General features: G+C 49.5%; 1 protein-coding gene across 1 annotated transcript; it reads right to left on the reverse strand.

Annotated features, from left to right (window-relative positions):
- Positions 1–388: 388 nt before the first annotated feature.
- Positions 389–27,651, reverse strand: LOC144950152 (uncharacterized). The gene is made up of 12 exons (XM_078880214.1): positions 27,514–27,651; positions 22,735–22,923; positions 21,423–21,551; positions 18,581–20,785; positions 18,336–18,419; positions 16,815–16,913; positions 15,434–15,550; positions 14,493–14,575; positions 12,948–13,016; positions 9,206–9,274; positions 6,307–6,395; positions 389–3,476 (listed from the first exon to the last, which is right to left on the reverse strand). Exons 2-12 carry the CDS (start codon positions 22,891–22,893, stop codon positions 3,400–3,402), a joined length of 3,180 nt encoding a protein of 1,059 aa, XP_078736340.1. The 5' UTR covers positions 22,894–22,923; positions 27,514–27,651; the 3' UTR covers positions 389–3,399.
- Positions 27,652–27,902: the final 251 nt, after the last annotated feature.

Here is a 27,902-nt window from a genome sequence, read left to right on the forward strand (position 1 = left end):
CCATGAGTTGATGGTCGTGGGCATGACAGTCGGACTGACTTTTTTTTTATTCTGACAGCTGGAAATTAGCCAAATTAAGTGACACACGGACAAAATTCACACACACGGACGGACATGCACTCATTATTTGTACTGTCGTATTGATTGTGTCGATGTTTACATTGCTATTCAGAATAATATTTATACTGGAGGAATCCGATGAGCTATTAAGCTCTTTCACAGATGTCCAGTTGGTTTCAGAGATGTAGTGGTAAGAATTCTCCTAAAGGCTGTCATTCCCAATGTCGCGTTTCCCCATTCCATGGTCAAGAATAACCCCGCGGCAAAAAAAAAAAACCCAACTTTTCTTTTTACAAAAGAGAAAAATAAAAAATACGCACACTTCATCCACTGCAAAACACAACTTTAATAACTTAAAACGTTTTTAAAACAAGCCACACCCGGGCAAAGCGACACGCGCGCTCTTACACGCGAGTCGGTCAGCGCGCAATAAATAACATCAAATTAAAAAGAGAACGCGCCATGCGCCAGCGTAAACGACGAAGAGACACCCGTAAATAACAACAAAATAATGTCCACGAGATGCGACGTCGAAAACAGAAGGGGGGCGCAACTGTTACAGCCAATTCCAACGCACAAAGTGCAGCGTCTCCCACGACAAAATTAACAAAAAATATTTTTGCAAAAAATTACGCAAACGACGCGGATTTCACACCTCCCGGATTGGCACGGTTTGGCTACGGTACAGCACGCGAACGGATTTGCACGTTACACTCGCGCGCGAATGACGAGAGGAGAGGGGGGGAGACGTTTGCATCGCGTAGCGCTGTATGAACACTTCAAGTGCCAGGCGTGTGATGTCGAGCGACGGTGGTGGTGGTGGTGCTAGTGGTGGTGCTAGTGGTGGTGGTGCTAGTGGTGGTGCTAATGGTGGTGCTAGTGGTGGTGGTGCTAGTGGTGGTGGTGCTAGTGGTGCTAGTGGTGGTGCTAATGGTGGTGGTGGTGCTAGTGGTGGTGGTGCTAGTGGTGGTGGTGCTAGTGGTGGTGGGGAGCGGTGGTGCAGTGGTCAAGCGCTACGCTGCGCTACGAAACTGGCGACCCGAGTTCGATTCCCGCTCACGGCCAACACCGGTGACGATTATCTGAACCGGTCCTAGGCCTCCCCTAGGTCGACTCAGCCTCAAATGAGTACCTGAAGCGGTGTAGTAAACATCTCCACTGGGGAGACAAAGGCGGCCGGGTGTGGTGCTGGCCACCCACCCCCTCGTGTGCCGTGCTTCATAAATTCTACTCGCTAACAGCACTTGCCCCAACAGTCTGTTAAGGCTACACGGGGGATCTTTGTGCGTCTAGTGACTCGGTCGTAGCTGATGGTGGTGCTTGCGATTGTGGCAGCAATGTGCTACTAGCGATGATGGTGGTTATGACTGTGGGAGTGGTGATGGAGAGTCTGGTCAAGGTAGTTGGTTGGTGATTGTGATTAAGGTGTCTTTGGTATTATTGTTATTCGGTGATGAGTGATTATTGTGCAGGTAATGGTGGTTATGATGATGATGGTGGTGGTGGTGGTGGTGATAGCGGCTCTGAACATTGTGGTTATGATTGTATTAGCGGTGGTGGGTCATCATGGCGATAGTGGCTGTCATGACTGACATTCGCAATTGGTGATGACGGCGATTGTGATGCAGTCGATTGGGGTGGTAATATGATGATAGTGGTAGTGCCGAAGGTACAGTAGTTTTGATTTAAGTGCTAGAAATCTTAGTAGTGATGGTGATGGATTGATGATGATGAGTATTATAATAATGACGTAACCCTCTAGGACTGTATTCCCAGCCGTGGCTCGGCTCTGGCTCAGCGAGGGCTTGAGCCGCTGAGATGCTCTCAAAGTGAGCGGCTCAGCCGCGGCTCAGCTCTGGCTCAGCTGTAGCTCAGCTGTGGCTCAGCTGCACTCAAAGCCACCTCGAGCGAGCGGCTCAGCTCTGGCTCGGCACTGGCTCAGCTCATGGGTCTGCACCCAGAGCCGCGGTGGCTGCTGGGAGACCGTGGCTCAAGAGCCGGCCCCCGAGTTGAGCGCGCGGCTGGCTCGCTCATTGAGCCTCGCGCTCACTTGAGCCAGAGCCACGACCAAGAAGAATGCGGGGCGGGGGGCGGGGGGGGCGCGGGGGCATCATCAGACTCCAGCTCACCGCCTGGTTGGTGGAACGGCACGCGGGAAGGGGGTCGGGAGAAGGGCGATGGCTCCGGCTGGGCTGGATTCGATATTTAAAAGTGTAATTGGCTATCGTTGTTATCGCTCGCCACCGATGGTAGCCTGACGAGGAATCCAACTCGGGTTCACGGGGTTCGGTGTGAACGCCGCTGAGGTGCCATCCCTCCCCAACACCACCATCCCCCCCCCCCACGCCCAACCCTGACTCAATTTATATGAGCACGTTTTGATTATTAATGAGTTGCACCCGAGAGAGGACCTGGAGGAAACCCATGCAGAACAGGGGGAGATCATACAAACTCCACTCACTCTGTATAACAGGGGGAGATCATACAAACTCCACTCACTCTGTAGAACAGGGGGAGATCATACAAACTTCACTCACTCACTCTGTAGAACAGGTGGAGGCCATACAAAACTCCACACAGCAAGGTGCTTAAATCCGAGATGATTTCCCCATGCTTAATGTCACACGTACAGCGCCCCAATCCGCGTAGCTGACCCGTCGCAATACTGGGGGGACCTTTGGCTTCGAGGAGATGGAAGACTGAACATGGCAGTGGCGCTGCGAAACGACGGCTATTACGGTGAATGATTTGGCGATGCTGCTGCTGCGTTGGCATACAAGCACAATTTGGGCACAACGGTGGCTAGGAGATGTTAACTCCGTCGCCTGGCATGCAGTAAGTCGTGGGTTCGATCCCGACCCTGACGCCTGCTGCTGTGTATTTGGAGTTTGCGTGTCTCCCTCTCATCATCATCATCATCACGGTGGCTAGGAGATGTTAACTACCTCGCCTGGTATACAGGAGGTCGTGGGTTCAATCTTGACACTGCTGTAGATCTGGAGTTTGAGTGCCTCTCTCCCCGTGGCCGCGTGGATCTTTCTCCGGGTACTCCGGTTTTTCCCTCCACGTTAAAGACTCAACGAGTATTCGGCTGCTATAAATTTCCACACGACGACGACGACGACGACGACGACGACGATAATGAGCCACTTCGTTGACCTACCATTTGGGATAGCCAGGGTCGCTTCTGATAAAAAAAAAAGCGCTACACAGCTAAGCGGGGGGCCTTCGCTGGTAAAATAAACATTTCCTAAAGTCGGTGGCTACCCAGGTCGGTTAATGGCCGGGGTGAGGTTGCGAGGAAGAGGCCCCCGGCTCTCACGTTCGCCCCGGCGCACCTCACATGGCCAGCGACGGACGCTTCTTGATGGCGATGCTCCCAACTTTCCTTGTGCCGCCGCCGCCGCCGCCGCCTCCTGCACACCCGACAAGAGGTGAAACGACACGGAACAAAACGATAACGGGTCAATAATAAAAATGTTTTTTTGAACACATTCGTCTCTAGAAAACTTTGTGGCTCTGAAAGGACCAAGTATGGAGGGCGCCCCGCAGATGCTAGGAGATGTTGACTACTTCGCCTGGTGTGCAGGAGGTCGTGGGTTCCATCCCGACGCTGACGCCTGCTGCTGTATATTTGAGTTTGCGTGTCTCTCTCTCTCTCATCATCATCACGGTGGCTCGGAGATGTTAACTACCTCGCCTGGTGTACAGGAGGTCGTGGGTTAGATCCCGACCCTGACGCCTGCTGCTGTATATTAGAGTTTGCGTGTCTCTCTCTCTCTCATCATCATCACGGTGGCTCGGAGATGTTAACTACCTCGCCTGGTGTACAGGAGGTCGTGGGTTAGATCCCGACCCTGACGCCTGCTGCTGTATATTTGAGTTTGCGTGTCTCTCTCATCATCATCACGGTGGCTAGGAGATGTTGACTACCTCGCCTGGTATGCAGGAGGTCGTGGGTTAGATCCCGACCCTGACGCCTGCTGTATATTTGGAGTTTGCGTGTCTTTCTCTCTCTCCCCGTGGTCGCGTGGATTTCTCCGGTTTTTCCCCCCTCCACGTTTAGAATCAACACCACGCGCTCAAGAGCGTTTGCTCCTCATATTCAGCCACATTTTGAGCCGTGACACCGGCACACAACGGCCTGCTCTTCATCTATATATATAAAAGGGAAATTTGTGAATGTGTGCGTCTGTTCAAAATGTTTAGTATACTTCCCAACAAACTTGAAAATTGGCATGTGGGTAGCTTCCAGACTGTACACAATGCAAAAAGTATAAAAGTTTAATTTTGTATTTTGGGGGGGGGGGCACAATAATGAATATATTTTGCACGGCAAGCGAGCGGTGACCTCACAGTGTGCCTGCTGACGTCACCCCCCCCACCCAAACCCTCCGTGTAGGCCGTGTATTCATCCAGGACAAGAATCCAAGTCTCGGGCGAAGCCGGGTGCTAGTAAAGCTCGTCAAATGTAAACGCCCCGGGGTTCCTTTGACGTCCACTCTGAAGCAGTGCCTGACGGTTACTACAAACACACGGTATTAACCAGCTTAGCACATAGGGCTTTCGCGACCAATATTATCCACAAGAGGTTTTCTTTGGGTTAGATCGCGTAAATATGAATGTTGTCGTTAAACCCGCCACCACCCGACACAGCCAATTAGTAAGATTTTTCAAGCCCTGGGTCTGGGTGTCTCTCTTGTCTCTCCGTGGGTTCATAATGGCTGTTGTCGGACACAATGAGCCGCCACTGCTGAGATTCTGGGTTCAAGCCCTGGGTCTGGGTGTCTCTCTCTCTCTCCGTGGGTTCATAATGGCTGTTGTCGGACACAATGAGCCACCACTGCTGAGATTCTGGGTTCAAGCCCTGGGGGTCTGGGTGTCTCTCTCTCTCCGTGGGTTCATAATGGCTGTTGTCAGACACAATCAGCAGCCACTGCTGAGATTCTGAGTTCAAGCCCTGGGTCTGGGTGTCTCTCTCTCCGTGGGTTCATAATGGCTGTTGTCGGACACAATCAGCCAGCACTGCTGAGATTCTGGGTTCAAGCCCTGGGTCTGGGTGTCTCTCTCTCTCCGTGGGTTCATAATGGCTGTTGTCGGACACAATCAGCCACCACTGCTGAAATTCTGGGTTCAAGCCCTGGGTCTGGGTGTCTCTCTCTCTCCGTGGGTTCATAATGGCTGTTGTCGGACACAATCAGCCACCACTGCTGAAATTCTGGGTTCAAGCCCTGGGTCTGGGTGTCTCTCTCTCTCCGTGGGTTCATAATGGCTGTTGTCGGACACAATGAGCCACCACTGCTGAGATTCTGGGTTCAAGCCCTGGGGGTCTGGGTGTCTCTCTCTCTCCGTGGGTTCATAATGGCTGTTGTCAGACACAATCAGCAGCCACTGCTGAGATTCTGAGTTCAAGCCCTGGGTCTGGGTGTCTCTCTCTCCGTGGGTTCATAATGGCTGTTGTCGGACACAATCAGCCAGCACTGCTGAGATTCTGGGTTCAAGCCCTGGGTCTGGGTGTCTCTCTCTCTCTCCGTGGGTTCATAATGGCTGTTGTCCGACACAATCAGCCACCACTGCTGAAATTCTGGGTTCAAGCCCTGGGTCTGGGTGTCTCTCTCTCTCCGTGGGTTCATAATGGCTGTTGTCGGACACAATCAGCCACCACTGCTGAAATTCTGGGTTCAAGCCCTGGGTCTGGGTGTCTCTCTCTCTCCGTGGGTTCATAATGGCTGTTGTCGGACACAATGAGCCACCACTGCTGAGATTCTGGGTTCAAGCCCTGGGGGTCTGGGTGTCTCTCTCTCTCCGTGGGTTCATAATGGCTGTTGTCAGACACAATCAGCAGCCACTGCTGAGATTCTGAGTTCAAGCCCTGGGTCTGGGTGTCTCTCTCTCTCTCCGTGGGTTCATAATGGCTGTTGTCGGACACAATCAGCCAGCACTGCTGAGATTCTGGGTTCAAGCCCTGGGTCTGGGTGTCTCTCTCTCTCCGTGGGTTCATAATGGCTGTTGTCGGACACAATCAGCCACCACTGCTGAAATTCTGGGTTCAAGCCCTGGGTCTGGGTGTCTCTCTCTCTTCGTGGGTTCATAATGGCTGTCATCGGACACAATGAGCCGCCACTGCTGAGATTCTGGATTCAAGCCCTGGGGGTCTGGGCCCTCTCTCCGTCTCTCCGTCAGAGGGTTCATAACGGCCGTCGACCCTGGGTCATTTAGCCCGCCGTGCGCGCACCGATCACGCACCGATCTTCCTCACGCGAGCGCAGTGGGAGGCGGTGGGAGAAGCAGCGGAGGCAGGGAAGGCCGCTTCCTTGCCCTTCGCAATCGCCGACCTAAAACAAGAAGAGCAACCAGACTCTAGCCCAGTGGTTCTTAACCTGGGTTCGATCGAACCCCAGGGGTTCGGTGAGTCAGTCTCAGGGGTTCGACGGAGGTCAAGACACACACCCGACTCGTGTGATCGTGCACCAGTAAAACATATACCTATGTTTTGAATTTGAAAAAATCATATTTTATTTTTCCAATTAAGAAGGGTTCGGTGAATGCGCATATGAAACTGGTGGGGTTCAGTACCTCCAAAAAGGTTAAGAACCACTGCTCTAGCCGCACGCAGATACGGAGGCAAGGGGTAGGGTAACGGTCTAGGAGAGGGTTAAAAAACTCGACACATTCAAGAGCCGCGCAGTGCACGCGGCGAAATACGAGCCGGCGGTCCTTGACAAACAACGTCGCGAAACGGCGGTCCTTAAAGAGCCGCGCGCCCCCGAGCTAGGGTTATGGCCGAGAGAAAAGGGTGCCGGGGTTGTGCGAGTGTTAGTGGCTAGGAGTAGAGGTGCGGGCAGAGGTAGGGGAAGAGACAGGATTGAGGTGTTATGTGTCAAGGCAGTGGTAGAGGTGGGCGCAAAGTAGTTTTAGTTTAAGGAGGGTTCGGGGGTCCGGGTAGGGTTAAGAGTTAGGGGGTTGGGTTATTGTTGTGGTAACGGTAGGGTTAGTGGTGAAAGTAGGGTTTGTGGTAAGGTGATTATTGGGGGGTAGGGTTAGCGGTGCAGGTAGAGTTAGAGGCAGGGTTAGAGGTACGGTTAGAAGCTAGGGTGAGTAAAAAATTAACCCGTAAAAACAAAGTTTTTCACTATAAATCCTTTATATGCGTGGCATCGGGGCGGCTAGAGTCCTCTCGTCCTCTGGCTTGAGATGGCTGCCACCTATGGGTCAGATGATTGTCTGCCACCATTAAGCAATAGGTAATTAAATATTTTTAAAAAATTCCCTAAACAGTGTAAAATTTTGGAGAAAAATTTTTTCACGAAAATTAATTGTCACGCACAACGAGTCTGTGTGCAAAATGTCAGCTCGATTGGATCACGGGAAGTGGGTTAAAAAACGACCGAAAGATTTGCACGGTCGTAAGCAAGCAAGCAAGCACGCAAGCACGCAAGCAAGCAAGCAAGCGAACTTAATATAAAGGATTTAAAAACAAAGTTTTTCAATCCTTTATATGCGTGGCGGCTAGAGTCCTCTCGTCCTCTGGCTTGAGATGGCTGCCACCTATGGGTCAGATGATTGCATGGCAGCATTAAGCAATTGGTAATTAAATATAATATTTTTGTCCTAAAAAGTGTAAAATTTAGGAAAAAATGTTTCACGAAAATAAATTGTCATGCACAACGAGTCTGTGTGCAAAATGTCAGCTCCATTGGATCACGGGAAGTGTGTTAAAAAACGACCGAAAGATTTGCACGGTCCTAAGCGCGCAAGCAAGCAAGTGAACTTAATATAAAGGATTTAAAAATATCTTGATTTGAAGCTTAGTAATAATAGTTATTGATATGGCTAGTTTTAGGGGTACGGTTTGAGGTATGGTTAACGGCAAAGGTAGGGTTAGAGTTAGGGGTAGAGGGAGGTTTAGAGGTTTGGTTAGGGGTAGAGGTAGGGTTAGAGGTTTGGTTAGGGGCAGGGTTAGTGATAATAGTTATTGTTATGGGTAGGGTTAGAGGTCGGCTTAATAGTAAAGTTAGGGTTAGTGGTAAAGGTATTGTGAAGGGTAGCGTTAGTGGCAGAGTTTCGATTTAAAGCTTTCGTGACTGCAGGGATTCATCTTCTTGGTTCTTTCGGTAAAGTCACGTAGAAGGGAAGTAATAAAATAACAAAAATAAAACATAATAAAATAATTCTCACGACGTTTCGGCCACAACGCAAGCAGCCTTCCTCAGGTGAAGACCAGGTCTGTTGGAAAGACAGCGTCTGAATGACGGTCTGTCGGAAAGACTGTCTGAATGACGCTGTCTTTCCGACAGGCCTGTTCTTCACCCGAGGACGGCTGCTTGCGTTGTGGCCGAAACGTCGTGAGAATTATTTGATTATGTTTTATTTTTATTATTTTATTATTTCCCTTCTACGTGATGACTTTACCGAAAGAACCAAGAAGAAAAAAGTGGTAGAGTCATCGTTCTTACGGGTGTGGGGTAGGGTTCGGGTGGCAGTTAGAGGCTACACAACTCCACTTGTCGTGGGGGTGAGGGTAGAGATGTAGCCACGGTGGCGGTGCGGACATGTGTACAGGTGTATTGGTACGGATGGGAAACAAACACAAGGGGCGTGGTTATGGCCGTACGCAGAGAAGGTGCTTACATCGACGTCCGCACCTGCCATCCCCCACGGCACACCCCCCCCCGGGGGGGGGGGGGCGATTGCTATATAAGGTGGTGAGCCGGAGGGCTCGGGGTCGAGTGTTAGCTTTAACCAGCGAAGATTGAAGACCAGCTAGAGTAGGCCCCGGAGCTCCCCTGGCTCGCTGTCCTTGTCAGGACCGACCGGGGCAAGCCGGTGGCGTGGCCCCGAGAGCCCAGACCGATGTTCTTATAAGAGCCGGTCTGGAGACTCAGGGTGCCGTGGATCCCAGCTTGGCCAGGGCTGGGATAGATAGCCTCCCCTAGCTCTGTAGTGGAGGACCTGGGAGCAGGCTAGCCGGGGTAGACGTTGGGTCTCCCTGTTAGACGGGTGAAGGGGCCGATACCCCTTCGAGTGTTGTGTATCCCCGTCTCTGTAAATACGTTGGTGTTAATACATACGTGTGCCTCCAACTACGTCATTCAAGCCTCCTGCAACTTACTACACACGCGCAGAGGAGTGCGGGCCCGCTCACCTGTACAAGCCCCCAGTGGCCATGGCAGCAGGAGGTAACGTGTTGATGCTCTGGTTAGGCCTAAACACCCTGCGTCGTCAGAAAGGAGTCGCGTGAGCAAAGTGGCATCGAGTTTACGTTTGGGCCATGGCAACGCAGTGGTTAACACAGTTAGTCCGTACCTGTCAACCCGTAAGGTTTACTCCGTATTCTTGTACACAGCGTACAGACGTTTCGATACGGGCCATGTTTTTGCGTCTATTCGTTTGTGTATCTCCCTTGCGATGGAACTTTTTAGGATGAACGTTGAGATTTACAAGGGCAAGGGGTGATCAATAAGGTCTGAATTTCACCATTGGAACCTCCTTTGCTAGTCGCAAAATATGATAATAGGTTTTTTACCCTTTTATCTGGCAACAAAACTGACACCTTTTTTTACAAGGAGTCATGTTTGCATTGACCACAATACCTGCGGTCGGAATGCAAAAAAAACACAACTCTGATAATGTATGCACTGTCCTTGAAATTGATTGGTCCACACCCGAGACAGCTTTTCTTAGAGCCTAGTCTCACATGGGTTGGACCAGATGACGCCAAAAGGCGCACAACTCAAAGACAACGCACCATCAGGGTATGAGAGCTCGGGGCAAGCATCTACACTATAGGAACCTCATTTGCCAGTAAAAATATGATAATTGGTTGTTTACCCTTCTATCTGGCGGTCTATGCAAACATGACTCCTTGTAAAAAGGTGTCAGTTTTGTTGCCAGATAGAAGGGTAAACAACCAATTATCAACCTATTATCTATTATCAAGGTCTGAATTTGTCTGTAATGATGGAGGCACTGATAAGGGGTTGACGACAGGTTATGGGTTCGACTCCCGACCTCGGGAGTTTGTCAGTCGGAATCTTTATTGAGACTGGAGGAGGAATCCGACTCCGACGCTTCTCTTTAACTGATGCCCAGGACGGGCGCGGGGGGGGGAGGGTCAGCGAAGTTACAACGACAAACGATGCCAACTAAAACAACGATGGCAGCGCAAGGTAGAGAAAAGACAATTCATAAATACAGGGTGTGTCATATTCTCGGTTCTTTCGGTAAAGTCACGTAGAAGGGAAGTAATAAAATAATAAAAATAAAACATAATAAAATATGTATTATTTTAAAGTACTTATTTTATTGTTTTATTTTCATTATTTTATTATTTCTATTATACGTGACTTTACCGAAAGAACCAAGAAAAATAAAATTCTCACGATGTTTCGACTGCAACACAAGCAATCATCATCATCGCGAAAGCTTTAAATTGAAAAATACAGGGTGCTTCAAAAAGATGTTAACGCTTATACGGGACCATAGTTTTTAATGGAAAAAGAACGGATAATACTACACTGTAACATGATAACAAATTTTGATTTAAAGCTTCTTTCGTGACTGCAGGGATTCATATTCTTGGTTCTTTCGGCAAAGTCACGTAGAAGGGAAATAATAAAATAATACAAAATATAAAACAATACAAATTCTCACGACGTTTCGAATGCAACACACGCAATCATCATCAGGTGTGAAATCCCCAGCAAATTTTCTTGCTGTGCCCTTATAACGACGGACGGACACAATAATCCCCCTGTGGGCTGGTGTAACCAGGAGTTTCCCACCAGTAATATGGCCGCTAAAAGGAAAAAAAACACATCGGCAAGTGATGTCTCGACTGCCAAAGAGGGTCGTCGTCCCCCCGATACACAATGACGGGGTTTCCAGGAATTGAGTACCGGACCACCGATACTCAATTGGGATTAAAGATCCCCCGTATAGCCTCAATAGACTGTTGGGGCAAGTGCTGCACCTATGAAGACCGGCACGGCAGGGATTCATCTTCTTGGTTCTTTCGGTAAAGTCACGTAGAATGGAAATAATAAAATAATCAAAATTAAACATAATAAAATTTCGATTTAAAGCTTTCGTGACTGCAGGGATTCATCTTCTTGGTTCTTTCGGTAAAGTCACGTAGAATGGAAATAATAAAATAATCAAAATTAAACATAATAAAATTTCGATTTAAAGCTTTCGTGACTGCAGGGATTCATCTTCTTGGTTATTTCGGTAAAGTCACGTAGAAGGGAAGTAATAAAATAATAAAAATAAAACATAATAAAATATTTATTATGTTAAAGTAATTATTTTATTGTTTTATTTTCATTATTTTATTATTTCTATTATACGTGACTTTACCGAAAGAACCAAGAAAAATAAAATTATCACGATGTTTCGACTGCAACACAAGCAATCATCATCATCGCGAAAGCTTTAAATTGAAAAATACAGGGTGCTTCAAAAAGATGTTAACGCTTATACGGGACCATAGTTCTTAATGGAAAAAGAACGGATAATACTACACTGTAACATGATAACAAATTTTGATTTAAAGCTTCTTTCGTGACTGCAGGGATTCATATTCTTGGTTCTTTCGGCAAAGTCACGTAGAAGGGAAATAATAAAATAATGCAAATATAAAACAATAAAAATTCTCACGACGTTTTGACTGCAACACACGCAATCATCATCAGGTGTGAAATCCCCAGCAAATTTTCTTGCTGTGCCCTTATAACGACGGACGGACGGACACAATAATCCCCCTGTGGGCTGGTGTAACCAGGAGTTTCCCACCAGTAATATGGCCACGAAAAGGAAAAAAAACACATCGGCAAGTTGATGTCTCGACTGCCAAAGAGGGTCGTCGTCCCCCCGATACACAATGACGGGGTTTCCAGGAATTGAGTACCGGACCACCGATACTCAATTGGGATTAAAGAACAAACAAAGATCCCCCGTATAGCCTCAATAGACTGTTGGGGCAAGTGCTGCACCTATGAAGGCCGGCACGGCACAAGACGGGGTCGGTGGCCGGCACAAGGCCCGGCCACCTTTGTCTCTCCGGTGGCGATGTTTACTACACACCGCGCTAGGTACTCATTTGAGGCTGAGTCGACCTAGGGGAGGCCCAGGACCGGTTCAAAATATCGTCACTGTGGTGTTGGTGTCCGAGCCAGAATTGAACTCGGCTCGCCGGGTTCGTAGCGCAGCGGCGCTAACCGCTGCACCTCCGCTCCCCAATTGGGATCATACGCAGCAGTAGCAGTAGCAGCAGTAGCAGCAGTAGCAGCAGTAGCAGCAGAGGTTGCAATCGGGTACCCGATACCTGGCTACCCGTTCCCGGCCGGGTATTGGGTACGGGTACCCGTTTGCGACCCTGGTGCGGCCGGGTACGGGTACGGGTAGGCCGTGAGTCACTGGTGAGTCACCGTTTGTCACTCATTTCCCAACGTCTTGTCTCTTCTCACAATTCAAGTTCCTAGAATCAACCCACCCGCGCCTGCAACATGGCTTCATCCCAGAGGTCGCAATCGGGTACCCGTACCCGTACCCTACCCGGCCAGGTACGGGTAGCCGGGTATCGGGTAGGGTACGGGTACCCGTTTGCGACCCTGGTGCGGCCGGGTACGGGTAAGGAATCAAAACCCGTTTGCAGTAGCAGCATCACCGCCCACGACAGCAAAAAAAAATTGGCTAAACCCTCCGACAAAATAATTTTTTAAACAGCAACAACGATAACATCGTCATCTTTCGCAAAGATCTCACACCGCCGATCATCGTCAGGAGATCAAGAATCCGGTGAGCAGCTCAAGCCCCCCCCCCCCACCCCCCCACATCGCGTTTAGGGGAACGTCCGTTCCGTTCCGTTGGGCGCGCGGGCACCCTACCTGGAGTGGCTGGACGCCCGCACGATAGGACCCCGCGTCCTTGGACTCCCTCGGTTTTGCTCCGTCGCCCTGCAAGTCACGACATCCGATGAGCTTCCCCTACCCAGCACCTCCCCTCCCCCTGCCCCGGGGCGCCCCCAGCAGCCCCTCCCCTCTTGGGCTGGCACAGTGGCCCCCCCTCCCCTGGGGGTCCAGGTACCTGCAGATGGGCCCTGTCCACCACTGCCGGTAAGTGTGGCCCATCTACGGCACTGCACCTGTACTGGAGGAATCCAATGAGCTATCAAGATCTTTTGCACAGATGTCCAGTCGGGGCACGAGGTAAGAACGTTACAACAGCAACAACAAACAGTACAATAACACATGAGAGGAGCGCAACGAACATGACAGGTAAACTTTTCGGTAAAGTCACGTAGGTAAAATAAATAAATAAATACATAAATATTAAACATTTTTTACATTAATGGAAATAAAATAACACTGGTCAACAAAAAAAACATTTTTTTCTGGCCTGGACTTTTGCAGCTGTGTTAGACTAATTTCAGGGTGCCGATTCCAAATGTGATCTCAGATTTGCTCTATCACATCTCATTTTTATGCTATCGGCATACCCCATTTTCAATGATTTTACCCGAAATTAACTCCGTCACTTATGATCGCAAGTTGTTGCGAGTCAGTGACTGCTTTAGTGTTACAATATGGTGCTGTATTTTTAGGATAGTGTGTTTATAATATCATTTTATATAGATATCCACATTTATTTAATACATTTTTTCTGAATTTTTTATTGAAAATGCAATATTTGATATCTGATGTGATAGACAAAAACTGATGCCAGATTTGGAATCAGCACCCCAAAATTACCTTAAAACCGTTGGAATACCTGATGCCAGAGAAAGTGTGTTGACCAGTGTATTTAATCTCGACGTTTCGGAGGCAACACAAGCTTCCGTCTTCAGGTGGAACCGTCACAGCCACGACAGCTGTATCAAGTACAGAGAGAAGCCACAAGAGACCCGACCTTATATAGATACAGTCAAACCTTGGATTGCGAGTAACTTGCTCTGCGAGTGTTTTGCAAGACGAGCAAAGTTTTTAAATAAATATTAATTTGATAAACGAGCGAGGTCTTGCAACACGAGCAGTGCGTGTTTACGCTTTGTCTGCCGAGCGTCACGTGATCACAACTGATAAACGACTGCTTTGATATACGAGTGCTTTGGATTACAAGCACGTGTCAGGAACGAATTATGCTCGCAATCCAAGGTTTTACTGTCCTGGTTAAGGGGGGGGTGGAGGAGCCAGGGTGGGCTGCGGGAGAGGAGTTGTTGTGAGATGGTTCGTACATCTGCTGCTTGTTGGTACTGAGCCTTTTGTCGTGTAGAAGGCAGAAGCAGGCAAGCAAGTCAGGACCAAGCAGCCCCTTGGCTCTGCTGCTGGGAGGGTAAAACTTAAATATCCGCTGACATTTCAAAAGCAACCTGTGGTCACAAACAATAGCTGCTCAGCACGCACGCACGGACGCCCCTAACCCTCTCGCCTCACCTCTGCTTGAATTTCCTCTCCAGCGACTTCTGCGTGGCAGCAGACAGCACTGGTCTTCCGTGTGGCACCTCAACGCTTCTCTCCTGCGAGGGCAGTTCAAGAGAATGCGTGTTTTAGCAGCGCAACCTATTAGTCTGCGTTCAAGTTCAATTATTAGGTATAGCCCTGTGAGCCATTCGGCTCTGGAATCGGGTGCAACCGCAACAAACAACAAACAAAAACATGAACAAGAAAACATCTTAAAGTGAATATGTGACTGCTAAAGTATCGAAACTAAAGAAACCTTCTTCTTGGTTCTTTCGGTAAAGTCACGTAGAAGGGAAATAATAATAAAATGATAAAAATAAAACATAATAAAATAATTCTCACGACGTTTCGGCCACAACGCAAGCAGCCGTCCTCAGGTGAAGAACAGGTCTGTCGGAAAGACAGCGTCTGACTACAATACCATACACTACAATACCATACACTACTATACACTACACTACCATACACTACACACTACACTACACTACACACTACACTACCATACACTACAATACCATACACTACACACTACACCACCATACACTACTCTACCATACACTACACACTACACTACCATACACTACAATACCATACACTACACACTACACCACCATACACTACTCTACCATACACTACACACTACACTACCATACACTACAATACCATACACTACACACTACTATGCACGATACACTACACTATACACTACACATTGGGCTCTACGGAAGCCTGTCGTTAAGCGATCAGTCGTCGACAGGGGTGGTCGTGAAGAGGGGTTCTACTGTATGCGAGTGCACATCCGCCCACGAGGTGGAAGGGATGAGTCAGTGAGATCACGCGGTGCACGCAAAGATGCCGAGAGCGACGACGACGATGAGGGCGGCGGCGACGATAACGACGAGGTGAAGCCTTACCAGCCTCCGCTGTTCCCTCTCTCGGCGCGTCTCCCTGTCGCTCCTCATCATCTCCACCTTTTCGTGGCTCGTCGTCGCAAAGAAGATGTCATGGACGTCGTAAAGAGCGGCTCTCAGCTAGGACGAAAACGACACGGCCCATCAACAGCACGCCCCACAGACGCCACGCCCCACAGACGCCACGCCCCACAGACGCCACGCCCCACAGACGCCACGCCCCACAGACGCCACGCCCCACAGACGCCACGCCCCACAGACGCCACGCCCCACAGACGCCACGCCCCACAGACGCCACGCCCCACAGACGCCACGCCCCACAGACGCCACGCCCCACAGACGCCACGCCCCACAGACGCCACGCCCCACAGACGCCACGCCCCACAGACGCCACGCCCCACAGACGCCACGCCCCACAGACGCCACGCCCCACAGACGCCACGCCCCACAGACGCCACGCCCCACAGACGCCACGCCCCACAGACGCCACGCCCCACAGACGCCACGCCCCACAGACGCCACGCCCCACAGACGCCACGCCCCACAGACGCCACGCCCCACAGACGCCACGCCCCACAGACGCCACGCCCCACAGACACCACTAGTGATGTCATTGGTGATGGTGGTGGCCGTGAGCGGCAATCGAAGCCAGGTCGCCAGGTTCGTAGCGCAGCGCGCTAACCGCTACACCACCGCTCCCCAAAGACAAAAGTCCCCCGTATAGCCTTTTAACAGACTGTTGGGGCAAGTGCTCTTCGCGAGGACCTATGAAGGCACGCTTGGCCGTCTCTGTCTCCCCGGTGGTGAAGTTTACACATCGCACCAGGTACTGATTTGAGGCCGAGTCAAGCTAGGGGAGGCCCAGGACCAGTTTAGATAATCGTCAGCGGCGTTGGCCGTGAACGGGAATCAAACTCGGGTCGCCGGGTTCGTAGCGTACTAAACCACTACACCACTGCTCCCCACACAAACTCCCTCACGCGCACAAACGCCCCCCCACACACTCACACGCTGTCTCTCACACTCGCTCTCTAACACACACTCTCACTCAAGACACTCGCACGTACACACGCGCACGTACACACGCGCACGTACACACGCGCGCGTACACACGCGCGCGTACACACGCGCGCACAAACACCCCCCCACACTCTCACACGCTGTCTCTCACACTCGCTCTCTAACACGCACTCTCACTCAAAGACGCTCGCACATACACAGCGCGCACGTACACACGCGCGCGTACACACACACGTACACACACACGTACACACACACACGTACACACACACACGTACACACACACGTACACACGCGCGCGTACACACACACGTACACACACACGTACACACGTACACACGCGTGTGTAGGCGGTCGCGCACACCTGAGCGAGAGCCCTCTCGTACAGTGCCGAGTCCTGCGTGGACCGAGAGCGGCGGGGAGGAGTTGCCTGGCTCAACGAGCGCAGCAGATCCCGTGTGTCCTGTGTGGCACAGCACACACACAGCACACACACACGCAGCACACACACAGCACACACGCAACACACACGCACGCAGCACACACGCAGCACACACGCAGCACACACGCAGCACACACGCAGCACACACGCACAGCACACACACAGCAGACACAGCACATACGCAGCACACACACAGCACACACACAGCACACACACAGCAGACACAGCACACACACAGCACACACGCAGCACACACGCAGCACACACGCAGCACACACGCAGCACACACGCAGCACACACGCAGCACACACGCAGCACACACGCAGCACACACGCAGCACACACGCAGCACACACGCAGCACACACGCAGCACACACGCAGCACACACGCAGCACACACACACAGCACACACACGCAGCACACACACAGCACACACACAGCACACACGCACAGCACACACACAGCAGACACAGCACACACGCAGCACACACACTCAGCAAAAAGAAAGATCCCCCATGTAGCCTTAACAGACTGTAGGGGCAAGTGCTGTTAGCGAGCACCTATGAAGGCCGGAACGACACACGAGGGGGTGGGTGGCCAGCACCACGCCCGACCACCTTTGTCTTCCTCATGGCGATATTTACACATTACACCCAGTACTCATTTGAGGCTGAGTCGACCTAAGGGGGGCCCAGGCCCGGTCCAAATAATCGTCACTGGTGTTGGCTGTGAGCGGGAATCGAACTCGGGTCGCCGGGTTCGCAGAGCAGTGCGCTAGTCAACGACACTACCGCACACACACACACGGGTTTCCTCCAGGTTCCACCCATAGCCAAAACAAAAAATCCACGCACCTGTATCTGGCCTTGGCCATACATCCCAACGCTGACAAGTTTACCTGCAAACCACTCCATTTGGGTTCACACACAGCGGCAACATCGCCCTCCCCCCCCGCCACGACCCCCACTGCGAAAACTTGCCAGGACCCACCCTAAAACGAGTCTTGAGACTCAACAAGCTTAACGATCGTAAAAATCTTCTTGGTTCTTTCGGTAAAGTCACGTAGAAGGGAAATAATAAAATAAAAAAAATAAAACATCATAAAAAGAATTTATTTCTATTATTTTATTGTTTCCTTTCTACGTGACTTTACCGAAAGAACCAAGAAGATGAATCCCTGCAGTCACGAAAGCTTTAAATCGAAATTTTATTATGTTTAATTTTGATTATTTTATTATTTCCATTCTACGTGACTTTACCGAAAGAACCAAGAAGATGAATCCCTGCAGTCACGAAAGCTTTACATCGAGATCGCATCAATAACCACAGCGGCGAACGCTTCGCCCAGCGACAACCGCCGGCCACAATTGCCGTAACGTTGCCCGCGCGGCCGATGGCCTCCAAGGGGAAGTCGAGCGGCCAAACCCGACGCCAGGGACCCACCTTGACGGTCTGCTTGAGCTGCTGCACCTTCTCGGTGGCGAGAAGTCGTCGTGCGAGGAACCCTCTGGCCAACGCCGTCACTCGCTGTTCCACAGGGAGGGGTGGGTGGGTGGTGGGGGAGGTGTAGGAAGAGAGATGGTGAATGCTAGATCAGCGATAATCAGGAGAGAGCCGTGTGATACGCAGGAGAGGTCCGTGTGATACGCAGGAACTGGCCATCAACAACCTCCCATGCACTCCCCTACCTCTCCCTTGAGCCGACTGTCGTCTTTCATCGCGCGCCAGTAGCTCCCGCAGGTCACCTTCGCTCGCACTCCCATGACGCCGAGCAGCTCCGTCTCCAGACACCTCTTCACCAGCTCGCGCTCCACCTCTTCCCCTCCTGCCCTGAGGCTGGCGAGGAGCGCCGGTGACGGCGTGGCAACGTCGTAGGACCTGTTCAGCGGAGCGGCGCGCGCCGCGCGATTTTGTTCCGAATCGGGCCGAGACGCGGCGGCCTCGACGCCCGAACATGGCGCCGCGTCGCGAGCGCGGGGAGAGCGCTCGAAGCTCCGCTCCGAGAGCCAGGCGCAAGGCGGGAAGGCGGACGGTAAAGAAGGACGTCCGGCCACAACGCCGAGGCACTCCGCAAACATTCCGCCCGCGCCGCCGCCACCGCCACCACCAAATCCTCCTCCTTCTGATCTTGTTCTTCGGTCTGCTTGTGATCCTCCCGATCGGCCACCTTGCTCTCGTCTTCCGTCGACAATTCCTGCGTCTCTGTTTCTCCCCCCGTGCACTTCGAGTCCGCGTAGGCCTTCCCCCAGCCCAAACGTTCCTTCGAATGCCGCACTCGTTCCCTCGCGTCTCATTTCTAACATTCGCTCCAGTGCTCTTCCTTCTGCCGCTGCCTCTCCTCCGCTGGTGCCTTCTCCAACTCCTCCTCTTCGTCTTTCCTCTCCAACCATTTGTCCTTCTCCCCAGTATATCCCTTCTCCCATCAGCCTGCCTATTCCTCCCCATCTTCCTCCTCCTCCTCCTCCGCTTGTTATTTCTGCTCTAAGTTCCCCTCCTCCTCCTTGGCCCAGCGGCGAGGTCCTCTCCATCAGCATGAGCGCCTGCGCCTCAAGCAGCCGCGCCACCTCGCTCCACTCATCGGCACCTCCATCGTCGGCACCTCCATCGTCACTACCTCCATCGTCGCCACGGCACGCCGGCTCGCGCTCGCCCTCCGCAAAGAGCGCCGTGCTGGCCGACGCCGGAAGGAAACCGCCGCCACCGCCGCCGCTTCCACCACCGCTGCCATCGTCACCACCAACACCGCGATCGCCATCGCTACCACCGTCAATTAGATTACCACCGGCGGCACTGCTAACACCGCCAACACCGCCACTGCCAATGACATCAATGCCACCACTAACACCACTACCCATGACACCACTGCCACCACTACCCATGACACCACTAACGCCACTAACACCACTGCCACCACCACTGCCACCACCACTGCCACTGCCAGTGACACCACTGCCACCAGTAACACCACCACTGCCAATGACACCACTGCCATCACTGCCACCACTGCCACCACTAACGCCACTAACACCACTGCCACCACCACTGCCACCACCACTGCCACTGCCAATGACACCACTGCCACCAGTAACACCACCACCACCACTGCCAATGACACCACTGCCATCACTGCCACCAATAACGCCACTAACACCACTGCCACCACCACTACCACTACCGATGACACCACTGCCACCACTAACACCACTACTGATGACACTACTGCCACCACCACCGCCACTGCCAGTGACGCCACTGCCACCACTGCCACCACTAACACCACCGCTTCCATCATCGACGACCAATTCCGCCACCGACAGACTAGGCGAGTCCGACCGTGCAGCCATCTCGGTGTAAACCCCGGCGCTCGGCTCGCCGGGAGGACGACAGCCGTCACCGCCACCGCCGTCACCGCCACCGCCGTCACCGTCACCGCCACCGCCGTCACCATCACCGTCACCACCACCGACGTCATCTCCTTGCATCGCCGATTTTTCACCGGCAGTACGGAAACGATCGGCGTCAAGGCCGGAGTGGGGCACTCCAAGGGCCCCCAGCTCATCGTGGGGAGAGCCGACAGTGACGACGGCGGTGGAGCTGTTCTCCTCCTCCTCCTCCTCGTCGTCACCATCGTCGTCGTCGTCGTCGTCGTCGAGATGCAGCCACGGCAGGTGGTGGCGGCTCGACGCTGAGACGGTCCGGGTCAGGTCGAATGAGGACGCGGGCGACACGGCGTGATGACGGGAGACGTCGCTGCTGCTGCGGTGCTGGTGGTGGTGGCGGCGTCGCCCGTCGTCGTCGTCATCTCCACGGCAGCTGCCGACCTCGTCTCTCCGCTCCCTCTCGATGCTCGAGTCGATTCTCGAGTCATTGGCGGCGCGGTCCCGGGCCTGCGACTGGCATATCACCGCAGGTAAGATGGCCAGCTTAGGAACAGATTCGTGGGTTAGGCCCATCCGACGATCTCACCAAATCTGGGCCGTTTAGAAAAACCCTCCACCGCCCGACAACGCCAAACAAATGAGAAATTGTCCAACACCATGTGAGACTAGGCCTTTTGGTGTCATCTGGTCTAACACCATGTGAGACTAGGCTCTAAGGAAAGCTGTCTCGGGTGTGGACCAATCAACTTCAAGGACAGTGCATACATTATCAGAGTTATGTTTTTTGTTTGCATTACGACTGCAGGTATTGTGGTCTATGCAAACATGACTCCTTGTAAAAAAAGGTGTCAGTTTTGTTGCCAGATAAAAGGGTAAAAAAAACAATTATCGTATTCTAAATTATACATTCACTTACCGAAAATTATTTCATCACTTTCTCGCATCACATTCTCGCATCACATTCTCCGTCATCACATTCTGTCATCACATTCTTTCTCATCACTTTCTCTCTCTCTCTCGATGCAGCAGTCGTGTAGTTCCAGATGCGATTCGCGGACAGCAAGTTTGTGAATAACGAGGCAATACTGCACATATATACAAACATAGCATTGAAAACTGAACACGAGATTACATTTGCTGTCGCCATTACCTGTGGGTTGTTGCTGGAGGTGTTGGTGTGTGCGTGGCGCTTCTGCGCGCTGGCCCCGATTTTCCTCGTCGACTTTTCCAAAGCGGTGGCCAAAAGTTCTCTCATCTCTGCTTTCTGCTCCAACCCCAGCTAGAGTCGCGACAGAAACAAATCCTTATTGTCGAGATATCAACGCGATCATCGGCGTCATCGGCATCATCGGCAGATGTATACTCATCGGCAGCATCACCAGCAGAATTATCCTTTTCAGCAGCATCATAGGCAGAATTATACTCATTAGCAACAGTATCCGAATCATCAGAAACATTTTCTCATCAGAAATAGCATCATCATCAGCAGAATCACTCATCAGCAGCAGCAGCATTATCAACAGCAGAATCACTCATCAGCAGAATCACTCAAAAGCAACAGTATCACCATCAGTAGAATTATACTTATCAGCAGAAGCATCATCATCAGCAGAAGCATCATCATCATCAGCAGAATCACTCATCAGGGGTCCCCCTTTAAATACCCCCCCCCCCCCACCGGGGGCATGACGTCACCATCCCCCACGGTCCCCACCTGACGTCACGTCCCGCCACGCAACTCTCTCCGAGGGCGCGCGTGACGTGATGTCACCCACTACACCTCTACACACATATAGCAATGATGACAAATTATTTAGACCCTTTATTAGCCATACTTTACCACACAGTGGTTCAGTGGCAGGCTGAGTAACTGGTGGGAAAGGGAGCCCCAGGACCAGTTGAGATAGTACTCACCACGGATGTTATCCGTGGCCAGCAACTGAACTCACGTTCATATTCTTGGTTATTCCGGTAAAGTCACGTAGAAGGAGGAAAAAAAAAAGCATCACGTTTCGATTGTAACACAAGCAATCATCATCAGGTGTGAAAACCACGGCAAGAAAAATTGGGGTCACAAAAAGACCTTCGATAGAATAGATAGAGTTCTACGTGGCCTAACCAAAAAATTTATTATGAATCATAACCGTAAGTCAGAGGTCGCAAACGGGTTTTGATTCCTTACCCGTACCCGGCCGCACCAGGGTCGCAAATGGGTACCCGTATCCGGCCGGGTACGGGTACCCGTTCCCTACCCGTACCCTACCCGAAATGAGTGACAAACGGTGACTCACCAGTGACTCACGGCCTACCCGTACCCGGCCGCACCAGGGTCGCAAACGGGTACCCGTACCCGTACGGGTACGGGTAGCCGGGTATCGGGTAGGGTACGGGTATCGGGTACCCGGTTGCGACCTCTGCCGTAAGTTGTTTGTATTGTTGTTGTTTGCTGTTCAGTGACGAACCAGCGGAGGGAGGATGGGACGTCCGCAGAATCGTACGGAAGACTTGGTGACCACACGACCCAGGCTCCACCCCAGGTGTCTCGCTGGGTCCAGGAGGGTCGATGGGGTTTCCCCCAACTCCTCACGGCACTTGCGGCAGAAGTCTTCGTGGTTTTCCATGTCGCAGCGTGGCGGCTCATCGGTCCTCGACTGAAATACGGCAAAACCGACAATTCATCGCCGCCGTTAAATGTCACCAATGCAGATGTCACCGTCAAAATAATCGTCGTCAATCTTACCGCAGTCGCGATTAACATCATCGTCACCATCGTCATCAATATTATTACCGTGACCATTATCATCATCGCCGCTGTCATCATCATCATCAACATATTTATCAATTTAAAGATCATCAATGTTACCAGCATCAACTTAATCACCGTCACCATCTTCGTCGTCATCACCATCATCAATATCAACGTAACCTGGCAATGGTGAGCGATTCTAAAATGCGCTATGAAGTAATTGGTATGCGAATCGGTTTTTCATGAACCCTGCTGCATATGAATATATAAAAACGCGTGATGCCCTTTCGGGCTAACGACCAAAGGGATATTGTTTGTTGTTGGAACTCACCGACCCCGCGCCCCTACTTGACATAAGTGATCAAGAGCTTCATAGATCATCGGATTCCTCCAGTATAAATAAATATTATGATTCAGATTAGTCACTATAATTAAGTATTCCTAGCCGTTGCATGGGTACGCGGTTCGGGCCCTAGCGGTCAACCTGGTTATTAGCAGTCTCAATAAAAAAATCTGATCTGATATGAAATACAGTAATCCCTCGCCACTTCGCGGTTCAAGTTTCGCGGCCTCAGTGCATCGCGGATTTTTCGAACTGATTTAAAGGCCTCATTATACCTGTGCAGTAACACCATCATCATCACATTCATCGAGCTGCACAGGTCTGTCATCGTCGTCATTGTCATCGTCATTGTCATCGTCGTCGTCGTCATTACTGGAGTCAAGTCTCAAGATACTACTGTCATTGGTGAGTGTAGACCACCATAATACGTATCGTATGAGAGTGAATGTATAATATATATAAAAACGTATAAATATACATATTTTAAACATTCTGGTACCCACACACACATATATACGGAAATTCCTAGGGGGCCAATCCTACTTCGCGGATTTTCACCTATCGCGAGGGGGTTCCGGTCCCCATTAACCACGATAAACGAGGGATCACTGTACTTGCTGCTTCAAAAAAATGTGAACACTTTGGAGAATTTGCAACAACACCACAATAAATGTGCCTCCTGGCTCTGGAGACCAGCTGGAGTAGATTCCAGGCACGCGTTGACAACGATGAGCGAATGAGTGGAGACTCACTATGAGATCTCTTTTACCAGTGGCAAAATAGTCGTAGGTTTTTACCCTTTTAAACTGGTACAAAACTGACACCTTTATTCAAGGCATCGTGTTTGCAATAACCACAACACAAGTAGTCAAAAAAGCAAACAAAAAGAAGCAACTCTGATAATGATAATAATATGCACTGTCCTTGAAGTTGATTGGTCCACACCCAAGACGGCTTTCTTTAGAGCCTAGTCCCCATTGGTGTTGGACCAGATGACACCAGAAGGCGTTCAACTCAAACACAGTGCAATATCAGTCTTGAGAGCTCAACTTCAAGGACAGTGCATATTATTATCATTATCAGAGTTGCTTCTTTTTGTTTGCTTTTTTGACTACTTGTGTTGTGGTTATTGCAAACATGATGCCTTGAATAAAGGTGTCAGTTTTGTACCAGTTTAGAGTGGAGACTCTTTGACTTATTAAAGCTACTAACATCACATGTGTTATCATGCTACAGTGTAGTATTATCCGTTATTTTTCCTTTTAAAAACGATAGTCCCGTGTAAGTGTTCACATTTTTGTTGAAGCATTCTGTAAGACAGAGAGGCAGTAGAGCAGGGATGGGAGAACATCCGAATGATTTGGCGTGGCCCTGCCAAGACAACCGCAGGCAGGACTCGAAATTTAATCGATCTAAGAGCAGGAAAAGCAGTTGCGAGTAGCAACATCATCATCATCAATACCAGCTAACATCATCAATACCAGCTAACATCATCAATACCAGCTAACATCATCAATACCAGCTAACATCATCAATACCAGCTAACATCATCAATACCAGCTAACATCATCAATACCAGCTAACATCATCAATACCAGCTAACATCATCAATACCAGCTAACATCATCAATACCAGCTAACATCATCAATACCAGCTAACATCATCAATACCAGCTAACATCATCAATACCAGCTAACATCATCAATACCAGCTAACATCATCAATACCAGCTAACATCATCAATACCAGCTAACATCATCAATACCAGCTAACATCATCAATACCAGCTAACATCATCAATACCAGCTAACATCATCAATACCAGCTAACATCATCAATACCAGCTAACATCATCAATACCAGCTAACATCATCAATACCAGCTAACATCATCAATACCAGCTAACATCATCAATACCAGCTAACATCATCAATACCAGCTAACATCATCAATACCAGCTAACATCATCAATACCAGCTAACATCATCAATACCAGCTAACATCATCAATACCAGCTAACATCATCAATACCAGCTAACATCATCAATACCAGCTAACATCATCAATACCAGCTAACATCATCAATACCAGCTAACATCATCAATACCAGCTAACATCATCAATACCAGCTAACATCATCAATACCAGCTAACATCATCAATACCAGCTAACATCATCAATACCAGCTAACATCATCAATACCAGCTAACATCATCAATACCAGCTAACATCATCAATACCAGCTAACATCATCAATACCAGCTAACATCATCAATACCAGCTAACATCATCAATACCAGCTAACATCATCAATACCAGCTAACATCATCAATACCAGCTAACATCATCAATACCAGCTAACATCATCAATACCAGCTAACATCATCAATACCAGCTAACATCATCAATACCAGCTAACATCATCAATACCAGCTAACATCATCAATACCAGCTAACATCATCAATACCAGCTAACATCATCAATACCAGCTAACATCATCAATACCAGCTAACATCATCAATACCAGCTAACATCATCAATACCAGCTAACATCATCAATACCAGCTAACATCATCAATACCAGCTAACATCATCAATACCAGCTAACATCATCAATACCAGCTAACATCATCAATACCAGCTAACATCATCAATACCAGCTAACATCATCAATACCAGCTAACATCATCAATACCAGCTAACATCATCAATACCAGCTAACATCATCAATACCAGCTAACATCACCACACGCCTCGCCAGAGAAGCAGCTCCAGCCCATCGCATTAGGGGCGAGTTAATGAAATATTTGACCAAATATAATTTTTAAGGTGACGATTTTGTACGGCCCGCGAATGTTTTATAAATATCCAAATTGCCTTTGGCAGAAAAAAAGGTTGCCCCATCCCTGCAGTAGAGACACGACAGCACAGATGGGGGACAGAACAGAACAGATATGTTTAACACGAAGGCTTTCGCAACCAATATTATTAATAATCAATGTTTTTGGGTCAGATCGCGTTATTTATAAATGTGTCGTAACCCTCCACCACCCGACACGGCCAATCAGCAAAACATGTTTTGATTTAAAGCTTTCGTGACTGCAGGGATTCATCTTCTTGGTTCTTTCGGTAAAGTCACGTAGAAGGGAAACAATAAAATAATAAAAATATAAAACAATAATATTATCACGACGTTTCGACTGCAACACAAGCAATCATCAGGTGAAACCCACAGCAAGAAATTTTGAAAAAAAGAAATATTTTTAACATTTTTCAAATTTTCTTGCTGTGGATTTCACACCTGATGACGATTGCTTGTGTTGCATTCGAAACGTCGTGAGAATTGTATTGTTTATATATTTTTATCATTTTATTATTTCCCTTCTACGTGACTTTACCGAAAGAACCAAGAATATAGTAAAACATGTGTCACGGTTTTCACACCGGTGGGCTAAAGAAGTGAACTATTTTGTCCTTTGTAAAACGTGACACATGATTTACTGATTGGCCGTGTCGGATGGTGGAGGGTTACGACACATTTATAAATAACGCGATCTGACCCAAAAACCTTTATTGTGAATAATATTGGTCGCTAAAGCCTGCTACGTGTTAAATAGTGTACAATACGAAACAGACACAACAAACGAGACATTGCAAACTATGCAATAGAAACTAGATGACACAATACAAATACTAGACTGTATTTAAAATTCGATATCAATTTAGTACAGTATTGTGCACAGTGTATTAAACACTAAATTGCCCGCAGTGTAGAGTGTATACATTGCCAACTGAAGGACACAAACACACAGCATTATACGATCCATTGTTCGTAATGCTAAATTATCAATCTTGTATTAATGTACAGCTACAGTACTCATAGATACAGTTTACTGTTATTACTGCAACGCGAAATAAAGCGAAGCGATACGAAACGTCAATTAGTGAATTATCACAGTTGCGAAAACAAACGAAAGGTTCTCAACATTTCACAATAAACACAAGAAGCGGCCTAACCATTAAATCGCACCCGACAGTACAGTACAATAACACAAAACATTCCTCAACATTTTATTAACGATGTTTTAAAATTCTAAATACGGAGCGATCAACCATACCGCACAAGGAACCAAATCATGAGGAAACGTACTTGGTAAAAATAACTAAAACGTTGACTTCTGTGGGAAATTAAAAACTCGAAGCGGCGTTTTCTGAGGCGGCGTTCAAAAAAAAGAAAAAACGGCGGTGACGCGGGGCGCGCGACGAGGGCGGGAAACCACGGGCGCGATTCTTGGGTTTCAAGTTCCTACTGAGGATTCTTGGGTTTCAACTAATCACTGCGGTTTCTTGGGTTTCAACTTCTCACTTGGGATTCTTAGTTTCAATTTCCTACTTAGAATTCTTGAGTTTCAACTTCCTACTTAGGATTCTTGGGTTTCAACTTCTCACTTGGGATTCTTGGGTTTCAATTTCCTACTTAGAATTCTTGGGTTTCAACTTCCTACTTAGGATTCTTGGGTTTCAACTTCTCACTTGGGA

This window comes from Lampetra fluviatilis, chromosome 56 (genome assembly GCF_964198595.1).
Source record: "Lampetra fluviatilis chromosome 56, kcLamFluv1.1, whole genome shotgun sequence".
In the NCBI taxonomy this organism is placed as follows: domain Eukaryota; kingdom Metazoa; phylum Chordata; class Hyperoartia; order Petromyzontiformes; family Petromyzontidae; genus Lampetra; species Lampetra fluviatilis.